The sequence below is a fragment of the Mesocricetus auratus genome, unplaced genomic scaffold, assembly GCF_017639785.1.
Source record: "Mesocricetus auratus isolate SY011 unplaced genomic scaffold, BCM_Maur_2.0 Super-Scaffold_100006, whole genome shotgun sequence".
Taxonomy (NCBI): Eukaryota; Metazoa; Chordata; class Mammalia; order Rodentia; family Cricetidae; genus Mesocricetus; species Mesocricetus auratus.
In genome coordinates this window covers 98,672,490-98,685,936 of record NW_024429190.1, presented here as the reverse complement: position 1 = coordinate 98,685,936, position 13,447 = coordinate 98,672,490, and the positions used below count along the sequence as shown (strand labels likewise).

Sequence of the window (13,447 nt, the reverse complement as noted above, 5' to 3'; positions counted from 1 at the left end):
CCTGGTTGTCTCTGACCCTGCCATTCCTTCATCTGAGCCTGTCACATCTTCCTCGGAGAACACAGCTGTCCTCCATAGGCAGAGGTGAAGCCTGCCTGATGCTCCGTCTCAGAGTTGCCAGCGCCTCTCAGCTTCCATGGCTCTCCAACTTACCTCCCACACCCTAGGCCTCACCATGCCTTCTGGAAATTAGCCTTTGTGCTTGTCCATTTCTGACCAGGACCTGCCTGAGAACAAGCTCACTAAGGACCCATGGCAAGCTGGCTGGCTGGACCAGGACTGGAGAAGTTTCAGGTGTTCTACAGCACCGTGGCTCCATGCCCAGGCCTGGAAACCCCATGAGGCTTTGTGGGAAATGATCTCACTTGGCCTGACTCGAGGTTCAAACCCTTGCTTGAAGGAAAAGGGGACGCCTTGGGAATGGGCCAGAAGGATGCTAATACCTGCCTCCAGGTGTTGTCTGCAGCCCCCACGACTTCTCCTGACCTGGCTAAAGAGCTTGCTTACACCCTGCTCCTGCTCTGACCATGCTTCTCCTCAGCACATTGCTCCACCTTGCTCTCACACACAGTTACGGGACAGACTCCAGAGGCTGCCCCCAGGCCTCTGTGAGCATCCATGCCTTCTCTGAAGCTGGAAGAAGGCCTGACACATCCTGGGATGCAAGACAGAGGGTGTGCCACTCAGCAGTCAGACACAGCGGAAACAAGGCTGGTGAGCCCGAGGCCAGAATGTGGGTAGGCAGAGCTAGGCCTAAGCCATCAGCAAGGGTTCTAGATTGCTGGCGACTACAGATGGAGCCCCAGCATCCTCCGAGAAAAGCTCCTGCCCAAGGTAGGTACTTGGTGCTGTCCTAGAAGCCTGAGACCCAGCATCCTTCCTCGGAAGCCACTTTTGCAAGAATGCTCTGTCACCCAGCAGACTTCACCCCGGTGCATTGGTCCTGATTCAGTGGCCTGGTGAGTTTTCCATCAAAGGTACTGATGAAACAATGTTTCCCTTGAGACCTGTAGGAGAAATCCTAGGTTCTCTGGCCTCGGGCTCACCAGGCTTTCCCACACCTTACTCACCAAACTCCACTGCATTACAGTTGGTTAAAAACTCAGGCAGGTAGAAAAATTCAGGAGTCAGCTCCCTGACGTCACTCATGTTCTCCTTGGAGGCAGATTCCCATGTGCTCTTCACACTGTGGAACATTCTGTCAGCCACGTCAAAGCTTCCGCCCTGTGGGAGAAAGGGTGACATGAAGCCACGTGTGCGCGCGCGCGCGCGCGCGCGTGTGTGTGTGTGTGTGTGTGTCCCTCTGTCCATTCAGCCTCCAAGGAAGGAGCTCTGAAGTCAGGAATGAAGTAACACTTCCATTTTACAGAGCAGAAAACTGACACTCAGGGTGCACTGATGTCCCCAAGGCTGTCAAAGCAGTGAAAGCCAGGACTGGGGTCAAGCCCATGGGTACAACTGTAAAGGGCGTGCTTTGCCCTGCCAGTTCCTAAGGAAATCTCTGGAACGTGGCCTACTGTGTGGGGGCCGAGGGTTGAAGAGGACTCAGCTCTTTCTGGGAGAGAAGGACCTACCACATGCCTAAGGCATGTCACCCTGGGGAACCTGGTGGACAAGGACTGGGTGATCCATTTTCTGAGCCAGAGGTGTTAGTCCACCATAGGTCATTTTCTGCACAGGGACAGGAACACTAAGATATCCTGGTCCCCAAGAGGTCTCAACCGTAACGCACAGCCCCCCCCCAGGTCACTTTGTGTTAAAATTAGGAGACAGTGTCCACCATCGAATGGAAATGGAAATAGAAATGAAATGGGGAAATCTAAATAAATCTGCACCTAACGAGTCACTCATTGAAATGTATTAAGAGCTTTGTGTATTTAATCTGCAGCCTGAGCCTCACATCGCGGGAGATTGATGTCTTCTCTTGGTCCCATTTTTCCTTTTGCAGCTTTTATAAGTGCTGATGGTAATCTCCTGAGAAACAATATGATTTGGTAATAAAAAGATTACCTGTATTAAATAAAAATAATATATACATAGGAAATATTGTTAGTGCTACAAATCTGGTTAAAGATATTACCACAAAGAAAAATGTTATTTTTTTCACAGCTGTCTAATGCATTTTAGCAAAAGTAATATCTTTAAAACTTAAGCCTGTATTATTTATAAAGGAAGCAATAACTGATTTTCCTATTTCCTATATTAATAAATGTATTTGCATACATTTGTTTCAAAATTAATGGGTTTTCTCACTTCTGCAATACAAAAGAAAACACCAAATTCCCTAGAAGAAAAAGTAGAGTTGCTTTGTTGCTCGTATTGTGAGTGTGTGGGTTGACATAACTCCAGTAGCTGCTGGCAGTCAGCCTCAGAGCAGCAGAGATGACAAAAGACAGGACAGGGTGGAGAAGCCCTGGGCTGCGAGGCTCAGCCTTGCAGAGTGACCGCAGGAGGAAAGTCCACCACCACAGGGAGGAAGCAACAGCAACATGAAGCCTGGGGTGGGGAGGAAGAAGATGCTGGCAAGAGCTCCCCAGCTGAGCCTTCCCTCTAGGCCGTCCAGCGGGGATCCTGCATGCCATGAATAATGGGCATCCAAACAGCCAGCAAAAATAGGGCATGAAGGTCAATTACGTAAGCTCAGTACTAGAGAAGGCGGTGGATCCGAGCTAAGGCGACAGAGCTCAGAGACAAAAGGTTCACACACACGGTATCACACGCATGGACAAACACTAGAAACATATTCTGAATATAGCGGGGATCATAAGTTTATCTGAGGTATCTTGCTCATTTATGTCAATAATGCTCAGCAGTATTGAAAGATACAAATTAAAATTATGAGTGAGGTAGTGGAGAGGCAAGGACATGACGAGGGCAGTTTCGAACACTGTTACAATCAGGGGAATGTTGATCCTTGGGCAAGTACATAGATTATAAATAACTTACCCTGGAAAATAATGCACACTGCTGAAAGCAATACTCCTTAGTTTGCCATTGTCCCTGGGTAAACCCTTTAGTCATGATATTCTTAAGCCCCTCTCAAGCATAGGCAGGAAAGGCAGGAAGGGGAGGTCAGGGGAAAAACACTCAATTTGGGCTCATACTCGGGAGAAACACAAACCTTACATGTGTTCAAGGACATGTGACTCACGGATTTTCTTTTCTATTAACATTTATTTTGTTATTTTTAGTGTAGACACATGCACAAATGCTCACATTCACAGCCGGCGGAAGCAATAGGCTCTACTGGAGCAGGAGCTGCAAGCAATTGTGAACCTCCCAGCATGGGCACTAGGGATCAAACTCAGGTCCCCTGCAAGAGCAGTGCCCACTGGTTACCATGGAGCCATCTTTCAGCCCCTAGATATCCTTATGGAATCCAAGAGGGACTGATGCAAGGAGGCCCACTCGCATCTAGCTAAGGAATTAGATTGGTCCTGTGAGCAGGATGATGACCTGTTAACGCTGGAGGCGTTTTTCTCAATGGTTTGGAAGCGTCATGTAAGCCGTGCTCCTGCTTACTTGTGTCAGCTAATTTCAACCACCATCTGTCCACCAGACAGTGTGTCATGCTACAGAATGCTGTGCTCTGGAATTAAGCTGACTCAGGTATGAATTTCAGCGCTTACTTTGTAGGGTGAATATGAGTTTTAAAAATCTCTTTAATCTCCCATCCCCTATGCCCAAGTGAATGTGTGTATGAGAAGGCAAGATATACCACCCCTCAGGTGGCACACTAGGTAAAAAGATATACCACCCCTCAGGTGGCACACTAGGTAAAAAGATATACCACCCCTCAGGTGGCACACTAGGTAAAAAGATATACCACCCCTCAGGTGGCACACTAGGTAAAAAGATATACCACCCCTCAGGTGGCACACTAGGTAAAAAGATATACCACCCCTCAGGTGGCACACTAGGTAAAAAAGAAAGCAGTATCAAGATGATAAGCCCTGTATCTTTTGAAAATTTTTATTAAGTTATCTGTATGGGTTTTTTGTCTGCACATATATGTGTGTGCACCGTGTTCTTGCAGTGGTCAATGGAGGAGGCATGGATCCCTGGAAACTGAAGTTATAAAAGGCTGTGAGTCACCACATGGGCGCTGGGAGTCAAACCCGGGTCCTGTGGAAGAGCAGCCAGTGCTCTTAACTTCAGAGTCATCTCTCCAGCTCCAGCCCTATATCTTTTCTCCTGTATACTCTAGGGACTAGGGAGGGATCCCAGTCTCAGGATACAGACTCAGAGTATGTGAGAAGAAAATCAGGGACTCCCTTAACGAATGAAGAGAAACAGAGTGGGAATTCCTAGAAACAAAAGATAGAGTGCTGGGGGCAGGATCCTCCAGTGCCTGGGACAGAAACCAGAGGGTAGCAAAGGCGAAGACACCTTAAGATGGGGACAGGAAGCAAGAGGGGCATTGTCAGGGCAGCCCATAGGACCAAGAGGAAAGAGTGAGCAGGTAAGAGGAAGCTGCCTGAGTATCCCATGGGGCTCAGCTAACAGTCCATCTCGACATCCCACTCCAAAATGCAGCGCTATGGGTGGCCTTCGGGAAGGTCTCAATTAGGATTGGTCTCACCCACAGCAGCCACTATTCTCTTCCATAGGATGGCATCTTTCCCTCAAGGAAGTGACCCTGAAAGCCCGTTGACACTCATACTTCTTGCTGTGAGTGGGTGTGTAGCCATGAGCTAAGCCAAGCTTCCATCTGCAGCAGGCAGGAGTTGAAAAGGGTTGAGAAACTACAGCTCGGTTACACAGCTACCGAGGAGAAAGTCTAGGGCCATTTTATCTGGGCCCATTCAACAATACCATGTGTACCCTTTCCAGCACTCCCAGCTAAAGTCATACAATCAACATTGTTCCATACTAGAGATCCTGAAGAATTCTTACCAGGTCACAGTTTGGGACCTTGAAGGCATCATGTCTTCATGTCCCGGTAATACCTTTAAAGTGTGACTGGAAGTTTTCTAGTCCAGCCCTGGGAGCAGGAACCTACCTGTGAGCTGTGAAGGCATCATGTAGAGTCCACAGAGGTATGGTGACTGACACAGGCTCTCTGTCTTCCTCAAATTACTGTGACCCTGGTACCTGCCTGAAGCCCGGAGGTAAGAGCCCAGGCAGAGTCTACCCCAGGGTTCTCAGTTCCGAAGTCAGTATCTGCCTAGCATCAAGCCCCCGCCATCTCGCCTCAGGTAGTTTGGAAAACCCTTCCCCACTGCTGGTAACAGCTGACTTCACAGGGGTGGGACTTAATTATCACAGCGCTTTATTTCCTTTTCTTATTAAATACAGCAGCTGCCACCACACTGTGTCCTTGCTGGGAACAGGCTGCCTTGCTGGGCACCACCCACGCTAGATCTCGTCTTAGGCCTGAAAATAGATGGTGCTTTTGCTAGGGCAGAAACAAATGCCAAGGCTCAGATATTACAGCAGGGGTGTGGCCTCACAATGGCTCAGCTTTCAGGATGCTCATAGACCCTGGATCACCATGGACAGGCTCATGAGAACTGTAGAATACTGGGATTGTCATTAAGGTAGGATACCTGCTAATCACCCTGAATACAGTAGTCCGTTCTCCCAGAAAAAAAGTGAGGGAACAATAGAGTACATGACCAGCACAAGTCTGGTCACAGTTTATAAACATTCCACCTGCTCAGACCACACAACACAAGCATCTACAGTTGGAACTCCATATTTGAGGGATCCACATTCAAAGATGCAACCATGGATGGGAGATACTTTAATAGATGATGGCTGTCCCAAATTAAGAGACTTATTTTTCTTCTCAGTTCTCTGAACCATGTAGTATTACAACTGTTTATAGGATATCTGCATGGAGTGGACATTGTAAATAATCTAGATGTAGTTTAAAGTATATGGGACGATGTATAGGTTCTATGTAAATACGATGACCTTTTATATGTCACCTGAGTATCCTCTGATGTCAGTATCGGGGAGGGATCCTGGAACCAACCCTGTGGATGAGCAATCATTCCATATTTCCTAGACTATAAAAATCTATCACTGTATTGACAAGTTTGAGTAGAAAGACAAACACATCAATACTAAAGGAACCTCAATTCTAAATATAATAGCATTTAACCACAGGGATGTAAAGAGCCTCTTATGCAGAGTCAGGACACAGTACATTGAAGTCCTGAAACTGAAAATCCTGGTGTTGCCCACACCACTCAGAACATGCTGAGCTGGGCATGGTGCCCATAGTGTCCCATGCCAGTCTGCCAGCAGTTCAGCAGGCCACAAAAGATGTGCCACGCACGTACCACGTGTGGCACGCAATGCGCTCCATGACACATTCAGCAGCACGGCACTATGGTACTTCATGCCACTCAGCAGTATGCTTTGAAACAGCTGCAGGGGAGGTACTACGTGATGTGCACTTTGCCACAGTCCGAATATTTACACATTTTAATGGTAAGCGTAAGGTGTTTGGCACCATTTGGAACAACAGTAGGTACTTAATAAGTGTTCCAGACTAGTGCTGTTATGAAATGGACTTCAGGTGTAGCCTCTTACCCTCCGTCTTCATCTCATGAATAAGGAAACCAAATCCCAGAGAAATGCAATGATTCAGTCAACATCAGATGGAAGAGCCAGAAGGACACACACACACACACACACACACACACACACACACACACACACACACACACACACACGTACTCAGCACCCTGAGTCAATCACTCACATTAGTCGGTGAACGGCAGAGTCTCTCAGCTCAGAATGGAGAGCATGCTCTCACACAAAGCATACTGGCTCCCTCAAATGCAGAAGGCCTCTCTGCAGGCATCCTGGAACCTACCCACTCTCCTCCCGCCAACTCATCCCCAGCCAACTTAGAAGTCAGATTCTCTGGTGGGTGAGACCACAGGGAGGGGGCAATCCTTCCTATCACCATGGACAAGGGTGGGCAAAAGTCTCTTGAGATGAAACAGGCTTGACCCTAAGAGACAGATGAAATGAAACAAAAGTTGCTAGAACATTCCTTCTGAGATCTGGTAAGGGCCAGGAAGGACTCCCTCAGCAGATGTGGCCATTGTACTCATCCATTTAGAAAGAACTAAAAATGTTATTGTTTTGTTCTAGGAAAAGGATGGCTGGTTCTTCAGGTCAGTGATGATCAACTTGAAAAGTCACTTAAATGTCCAGGACAAAGTGGTTACACAGAAAGCTCACATGATTACCAAATTCAAGCCTGGACCAGAAAACACTGAGAGTCACACTTGGGATTCCCAGTGGGGTCACACTAACAATTACTCAGGTGCCTCCCAAGAGCATAAAAAGGTGTCTCTGATCATCTCACCCTGGGTTAGACCATCCCAAACTAGTTTTAACTAGTTATTAGTGAAGCCTACTAGCTAACATAAGCTCATACTAACGATTTACATCAGAGTAACCGTTCTCCAAATGCTCTTGTGGGCTTTGCAGAACCTGTTGAACCTGGCTCATTCTGCTCTGGCAGTCCAAGCTGCCTTAAAAGACTTTAGCTCAGAGGAGACCAGCTCGAACAAGCTTGGCTCTGCTCAGATCAGATCTGGTTGGTCACAGAGGGAAGAGGGACTGTATCCAGGGTTGATCACTAGAGCTAGGGGCTTTCCTTATGTTTTCCCACTTGCTCTTCTGGATGACCCAGGGATTTGTGTTAAACCAATCCTCATTTCCAGAGGCAACATAGCACATGGGATATTTGTATCTATTTAGTGGCAGGTTTGTAGATCTCACAGCACAGCCTGTCTCTATTCTACTCCATCTCTCCCCCGTGTGGAAAGATCCTTTGCAACAAGTAGAGCTGGGACTTCTGACTTTAACGCATCTGTCAGGAGGGCCAAGGGGAAGCTATGAAAGCATCCTGAACATTTGATGATTTCAGCTCCCTGGCTGGGAAGCCGCAGCAGAATCCATCATTATCATCAGCAACAGTGATCATCATTTCTTGTAGATTAATGAGCAACATCTGGATGAGATTTCTGGCATGGGGTACAGCTCTGGGACCATTCATTCTCCAAACTAAACTTACTTAAAATGGTTGTTGCATGAGAAAGACCCAGGGGAAGAACACTTATTATTTTTGAGTGGATTTCCAGAGATGGGGGTTATACAAAGTCTAGACAAGCCACATAGTCAGGGAGAGGGGAACCTGTGCCAAGAAACAAATGATGTAAGGGGTTCACTCCTTACTGGAGAAGATGCCTGGCCTGCCCTTTCCATTCTTTCCCAGGGATCAGCAATGCTTTAGTGCCAGCTAAAGGTGGCTCTTGTCTCTCGGGGGTTAATGTCTTATGAGTGATCCAAACTCAGTTTCTGGGACACTAAAACTTCTCTGAGATAAGTCTCAACTTTTAGAATGAGGTCATGTATGCTCAGTGGGCCCCTGATCATGAGGTCCATGGTTTTCTCTCATAGGACCATTACAAGGTGGTGATCATGTCAGTCATGAACTCAGCCTTGTAATACGGTCTCTCTACAGTGGGTTCAACCAGTGGGCTCAAGCGGGGCTACCCAAAGCTTTCCACATTTCAATCTCTGCGTCTGAACAGGGTCCTTGGGTGACAGAGGCCAGTGAAGGGTTTTACACCAAAGGGAGATGAAGAGCATCTCAGCACTGCCCCAGTGTTGCCCACAGGGGACTCTGACTTTGAGATCCCCCATATCCGGGACCCCAGCACTGGTTCATCGTCAGCGACATAGGTGACTCAGATAACTTAAATTTCAGAGAAGACACGGATAACTTTCTAGTATGTCCTTGCTCAGGTGGAAGTCGCTGGGTATCCAGAACCAGACTTGGTTAGATATCTGCCTTTTCATTTGTGAAGCCTGACAAGGAAATGGCTTGTTAGCTTATGGATGGGTGAGATGGCCAGTTTCTTTTACTAGGTTAGCTGGGGTTTTGTTATTGTTGTCGTTTGTTTGTTTTTACTTCAAGTAATCTACTTTGTCCCATGGAACCTTTCATTTGTAGTTAGCACAGATCTATGCATTCTGACACTCATTGTCCCTTCTCTTTATGGATCTGTGACTGTGACATTTTTAGTCTCAACAGTTTCTACTTATCTTTTCTACTCTATCTTATTTGTATTAAATTTTTACATTTTTCCTCACAGGGGATTTTCTTATTTCTCCTTAGGATTTTTTAAAAATGCAAATCAGACAGATGTGCAAAAAACTGCCCCCTCCCCCAAAAAACCAGCCTTCCTACAAGTGTAGGAACCATCATCAAGTTAAGGTTTGGGTTTTCAGAGGAGATACCTCCTTATCCAAGCCTGGGACTTGCGTGTGCATGCCAGTGTGTTCAGGGAAACGGCAGCAGCTCACCTGCAAGGAGCAGAAGGCCTGTGTGAAGGGTGGCATCCGGACCAAGTAGGAAGCAATGATGATGGCTGAGGAGTAGTGCGTGTAGTAATGGCACTGGACGGTCATGTCTCCTACAACGACAAGACATGCTTGAGGATGGCTGCCCCACCTGACGGCGGCAGACAGGCTTCCCTGTGCTTGAGAATAGTACTTTAAAATGCCTTTATTGAAATTCAGGCAGCAAGTAGACACAAGAAAAACAGTAAGGCACTAATAGGCCGGACGGCACACAAACGCAGCAAGAATTGTCAAGGTGATGTACGCATGTGCAAAGTTTGAGGACTGAATTCTAGCGTCAGTCAAAGGTAGACTCTATCATTTAAAGGTCGATAAGTTGCTTAGACTTGGAGTTTCTTTGCTCTGTCCTTTGGAAAGGACCGTGTCATACAGAAACACTAGATGAGTTCAGCTCCCCCCATCATCTCCCCACCCTTAGATGTTGACAGTTCTCAGCATATGTTTTTCCGTTCAGGATGACAATAAAATCGCCCAGGGTATGCCTTGCCACAGACTTTTTAAAAAAATATTTCTTTTTATTTTTTGCTTATTGGTGTTTTGCTTTCATTTAAGTGAATGAAATAGGAGCAATGTCTACTCTACAGGGGTCAGAAGATGGCATTGGATACCCTGGAACTGGAGTTACAGGTAAGTAGCCTTGTGGGTGCTAGGAACCAAACTGGGGTTCTCTGCAAGAGCAGGAAATGCTCTTAACTGGTGAGTCATCTCTCCAGTCCCCTTAGTTAAACTTCTAAAGGTGATGCCTGAACCTTAGTGTCATTCACAAGTTCTTCCAGGTGATGCAATCACAATGCTAACGCCAGGATTGAAGAACTCTTTAAGTACCATCACTGAGAGACTATGTGACCAACTAAGCCATTACTGCTCTTTTCAAGAAGTTGGGAAGAACAGAACTGCACACATTTGTGTACACCCATGCATGAACACGCACGCACAGGCACATATACAATCAGTCAAAACCAAGCGTGTACCCACCTTCAATCTTTTCAACTTCTTTAAACCTCTGGGTAAATTTCAACTTCCTTTCCTTGGTCTGAGCCCCCATTGGCTTCGATAGATCCCGGAAAGTCTTGGGATTTGTCAAGTTCAACATCTAGAAGGCAGATGTGAAGCTGAGTTAACTCCCCCAGGCCCCTGGTGCCCCAGGAGCCACGCTCTTTAGTTTTATGGCTCCCTTTATTGGTTTATTGTCATTTGGTCTGAACCCCTGTGGTGATTAGCTGGCTACCTGGAGTTTTATGGCCCTGAAGCCAGTGATCCAGGAAGACTTAATAGGGGGAGATGAGAAGTGAGAGGAAGGAAGATCAGGATCAAGCTGAGCCTGTTCCAACTTGACCCAAATCAGAAAACAACCAACAGGTTCTGGAAAGGGACTCTCAAAAGAATTCTTGTTGCCTACAAGATTTAACTGTTGCCCTTACCAAATAACTTACTGCAATACTTCAGGGGCCTGCTTTGAGTCAAACGGATTTGTTAGGAAGCTAGAAGTCATTTGTTGGGGGGCAGGGAGAATAAGAGGGACATGCTCACTTTTCTGAGGTCCACCATCTTAGGGACAATTCAGACATGATGCTGCCCCTGCTCCTGACTTGAGAATTCACCTCAGCGGGGATGAGAAGGACTTCACTGTCTTCAGAGACACGGTCTGTGGGTGGGAGCGAGTGGGGGGGGGGCAGTGGGAATACTGAGTATCCCTGAACTTGCATCTGACTCACAGCCCTTTGATCAAGGGACAGTGCTGTCACAACCTCAAACACTGGCAGAAAGCAGCCAGGACAAAAGGGAAGCATCCCCTCCTCAGTTTCCAGGGAGAGGTTCATGGCTGCCAGTACTCCTGTTTTCCCAAGTTCCCAGATGCTCAGGACACTTCTCCAGTGTCCCCAGTGTGTGTGTGCGTGGGGGTGTGTGTGTATGAATGTCTGTGTGTAAGCATGTATGTGAGCGTGACTGTCAGCTCTCCTGTTTTCCCCCAAGTTCCCAGATGCTCAGAAGTCTGTGTGTACGCATATGTGTGAGCCTGTGCCTGTGAATATGAGTGTGTGTACGCATGTGTGTGAGCCTGTGTCTGTGAATATGAGTGTGTGTGTGCGCGCATGTGTGCGTGTGTGTGTGTGCGTGTGTGTGTGTGTGTGTGTGTGTGTGTGTGTGTGTTGCCTGTGCAGGGTATAGGCATGCAAGTGTCCAGGTGCCCATGTCCTCATGTGTGACATAAAGCATCTACGGGTCTTCACTGAACCAGAGGCTCACTGCTCTGGCACAACTGACTAGCTAACAGGCTACTGGGGTTCCTTCTCTAACTGCCCCGTCCCCTGCCATGCTGATACTGGGATTACAGAACACCCAGCCATGTCCCACTTTGTACATGGGTGCCTGGGGTTCAAACTCAAGACACTCACGCTTGTGCAGAAGGTGCTCTAATACATGGAGCTTTCTCCCTGGTCCCCGAATTTTTAAACAAAGGAAAGTAACCACAATTTTAAATGCTAGGTATGTGTTAAAAAGAAAATATTTATAAAGCAAACCACCACTTTGCAAGTATGGATTGATTCTTGGATTTTGAAGGTTCGTATTTGTAAAGCCTTGGTCTCAGGTGGACCACTAGTGGGGGGGAGGGAAGGTGTGGCCGGTGAGGAAAGAAGGTGTGGCTGCTGCATTCACTGTCATGGGGATGGGAAGACACCGGAGACTCAGGCACCGCCCTCCAAACCCTATGCTCTTTCTCCTAAGCATAGGCAGGCAGAACTGGTCAGGCTGCTCTGACCCAAGACTCACAAACCTCTGTTCTTCACACACTGCCCAGCACCTCCCCTGATAAATGTAGCATCAGGGCCCAGACCTACTCCATGGCCCAGTTGTCCTTACACACACAGACACAGACACACACACACACACAGACACACACACACACACACACAGAATGGGTGACCGTCTTTTCCTCTTCATCTCTCTGCCTCTAGCTCCTTTTCCCTCTCTCTGCACCTAACGGATTCTAGGAAGAAATCCCACGAACAGGCTCACTGTGAGCTCAGCATCTTCGATGCTGGCCTGCAGCAGCACCTCAGCGGATGGGCCGCAGTCTCCTTCAGAGGTGACAGGAAGCCCTCTGAGGCTCGAGTCATCCACGTATTGGTTAACACAACCACACTCGTATTGACAATCCCACTGGTGGACCTGGGGCAGGAGCCCAGGTAAAGACTGCCATGACTTCAGGAGGACCTGGCAGCCTTGAGGCCCAGGGAGCTGAACCTCACAGTAAGGTTCTGTACACTCACGACAGGGTTGGGAAGCCCCAGGACCCCTGGGGCTTGTCCCGGAGAACACCTACCTCTGAGGTGTAGTCAGCGAGGACCCAGGGAAACACGGGATACTGCATGTAGTCATTGTAGGTCCTTCCAGCCAGGGTGTTGAGGTACATGAGGTATTCAAAATTGCTGAGCTCTCTTTTCTGTCAAACAAAACACATCGCATGCCCTTCTGAGGCCACGGGGACCTAACCCTCAGCCCCCGACAGGAAACCTAGACTCCAGGGCAAGAATGAGCAGGCGGCACCTCGGCTGTTTGTCTACGTCTTGTGCTGGAGCCGGCCAGCGCCAGTGCGGGCTAGCACCCACTGCTGTGAACGGGAGCAAGCATCTTTAGGAAGCTGTGCTGGCCAAAGGAGAGTAGACCAGCAATCCAAAGCAAAGCGGACGCTTGCTCCCATCTGGACGCTCAAGCAGGACGCTCAAGCGCTGGTTGGCTGCCAGAACCAATGCTGGGGGTGACCCCCATAGCTGACCCTTTCACCGTCAGAAAACTGAACTGAAAGACGGGAGTTACAGAGAAAGGAGCCCTTATTACTCTCCCTCTGGTGTTCTGGGAAAGGCTTTCTCCCTCTCTGCTCTATTAGGACAACACCCAGGGGCTCTCTGGCTAAAGCTGACCATGCACGAATGGAGACAGGGGCTACATGTGGGAACATCTGCAGGACTGACCTCTTTGGGGTCTGTTCTTCACTGAGGGACGCAGACCAGTGGCTGGCTCATTTGTGCTAGAGCCATGCGTGTCTTCC

General features: G+C 48.0%; 1 protein-coding gene across 1 annotated transcript in view; it reads right to left on the bottom strand.

Moving 5' to 3' along the window:
- Wdfy4 (WDFY family member 4) overlaps positions 1-13,447 on the bottom strand; it is a 229,913-nt gene that overhangs the window by 16,159 nt on the left and 200,307 nt on the right. The window contains 4 exon segments of the mRNA XM_040747730.1: positions 1,071-1,224; positions 9,340-9,449; positions 10,372-10,489; positions 12,722-12,841. Of these exon segments, the coding sequence (XP_040603664.1) occupies positions 1,071-1,224; positions 9,340-9,449; positions 10,372-10,489; positions 12,722-12,841 (502 nt within the window).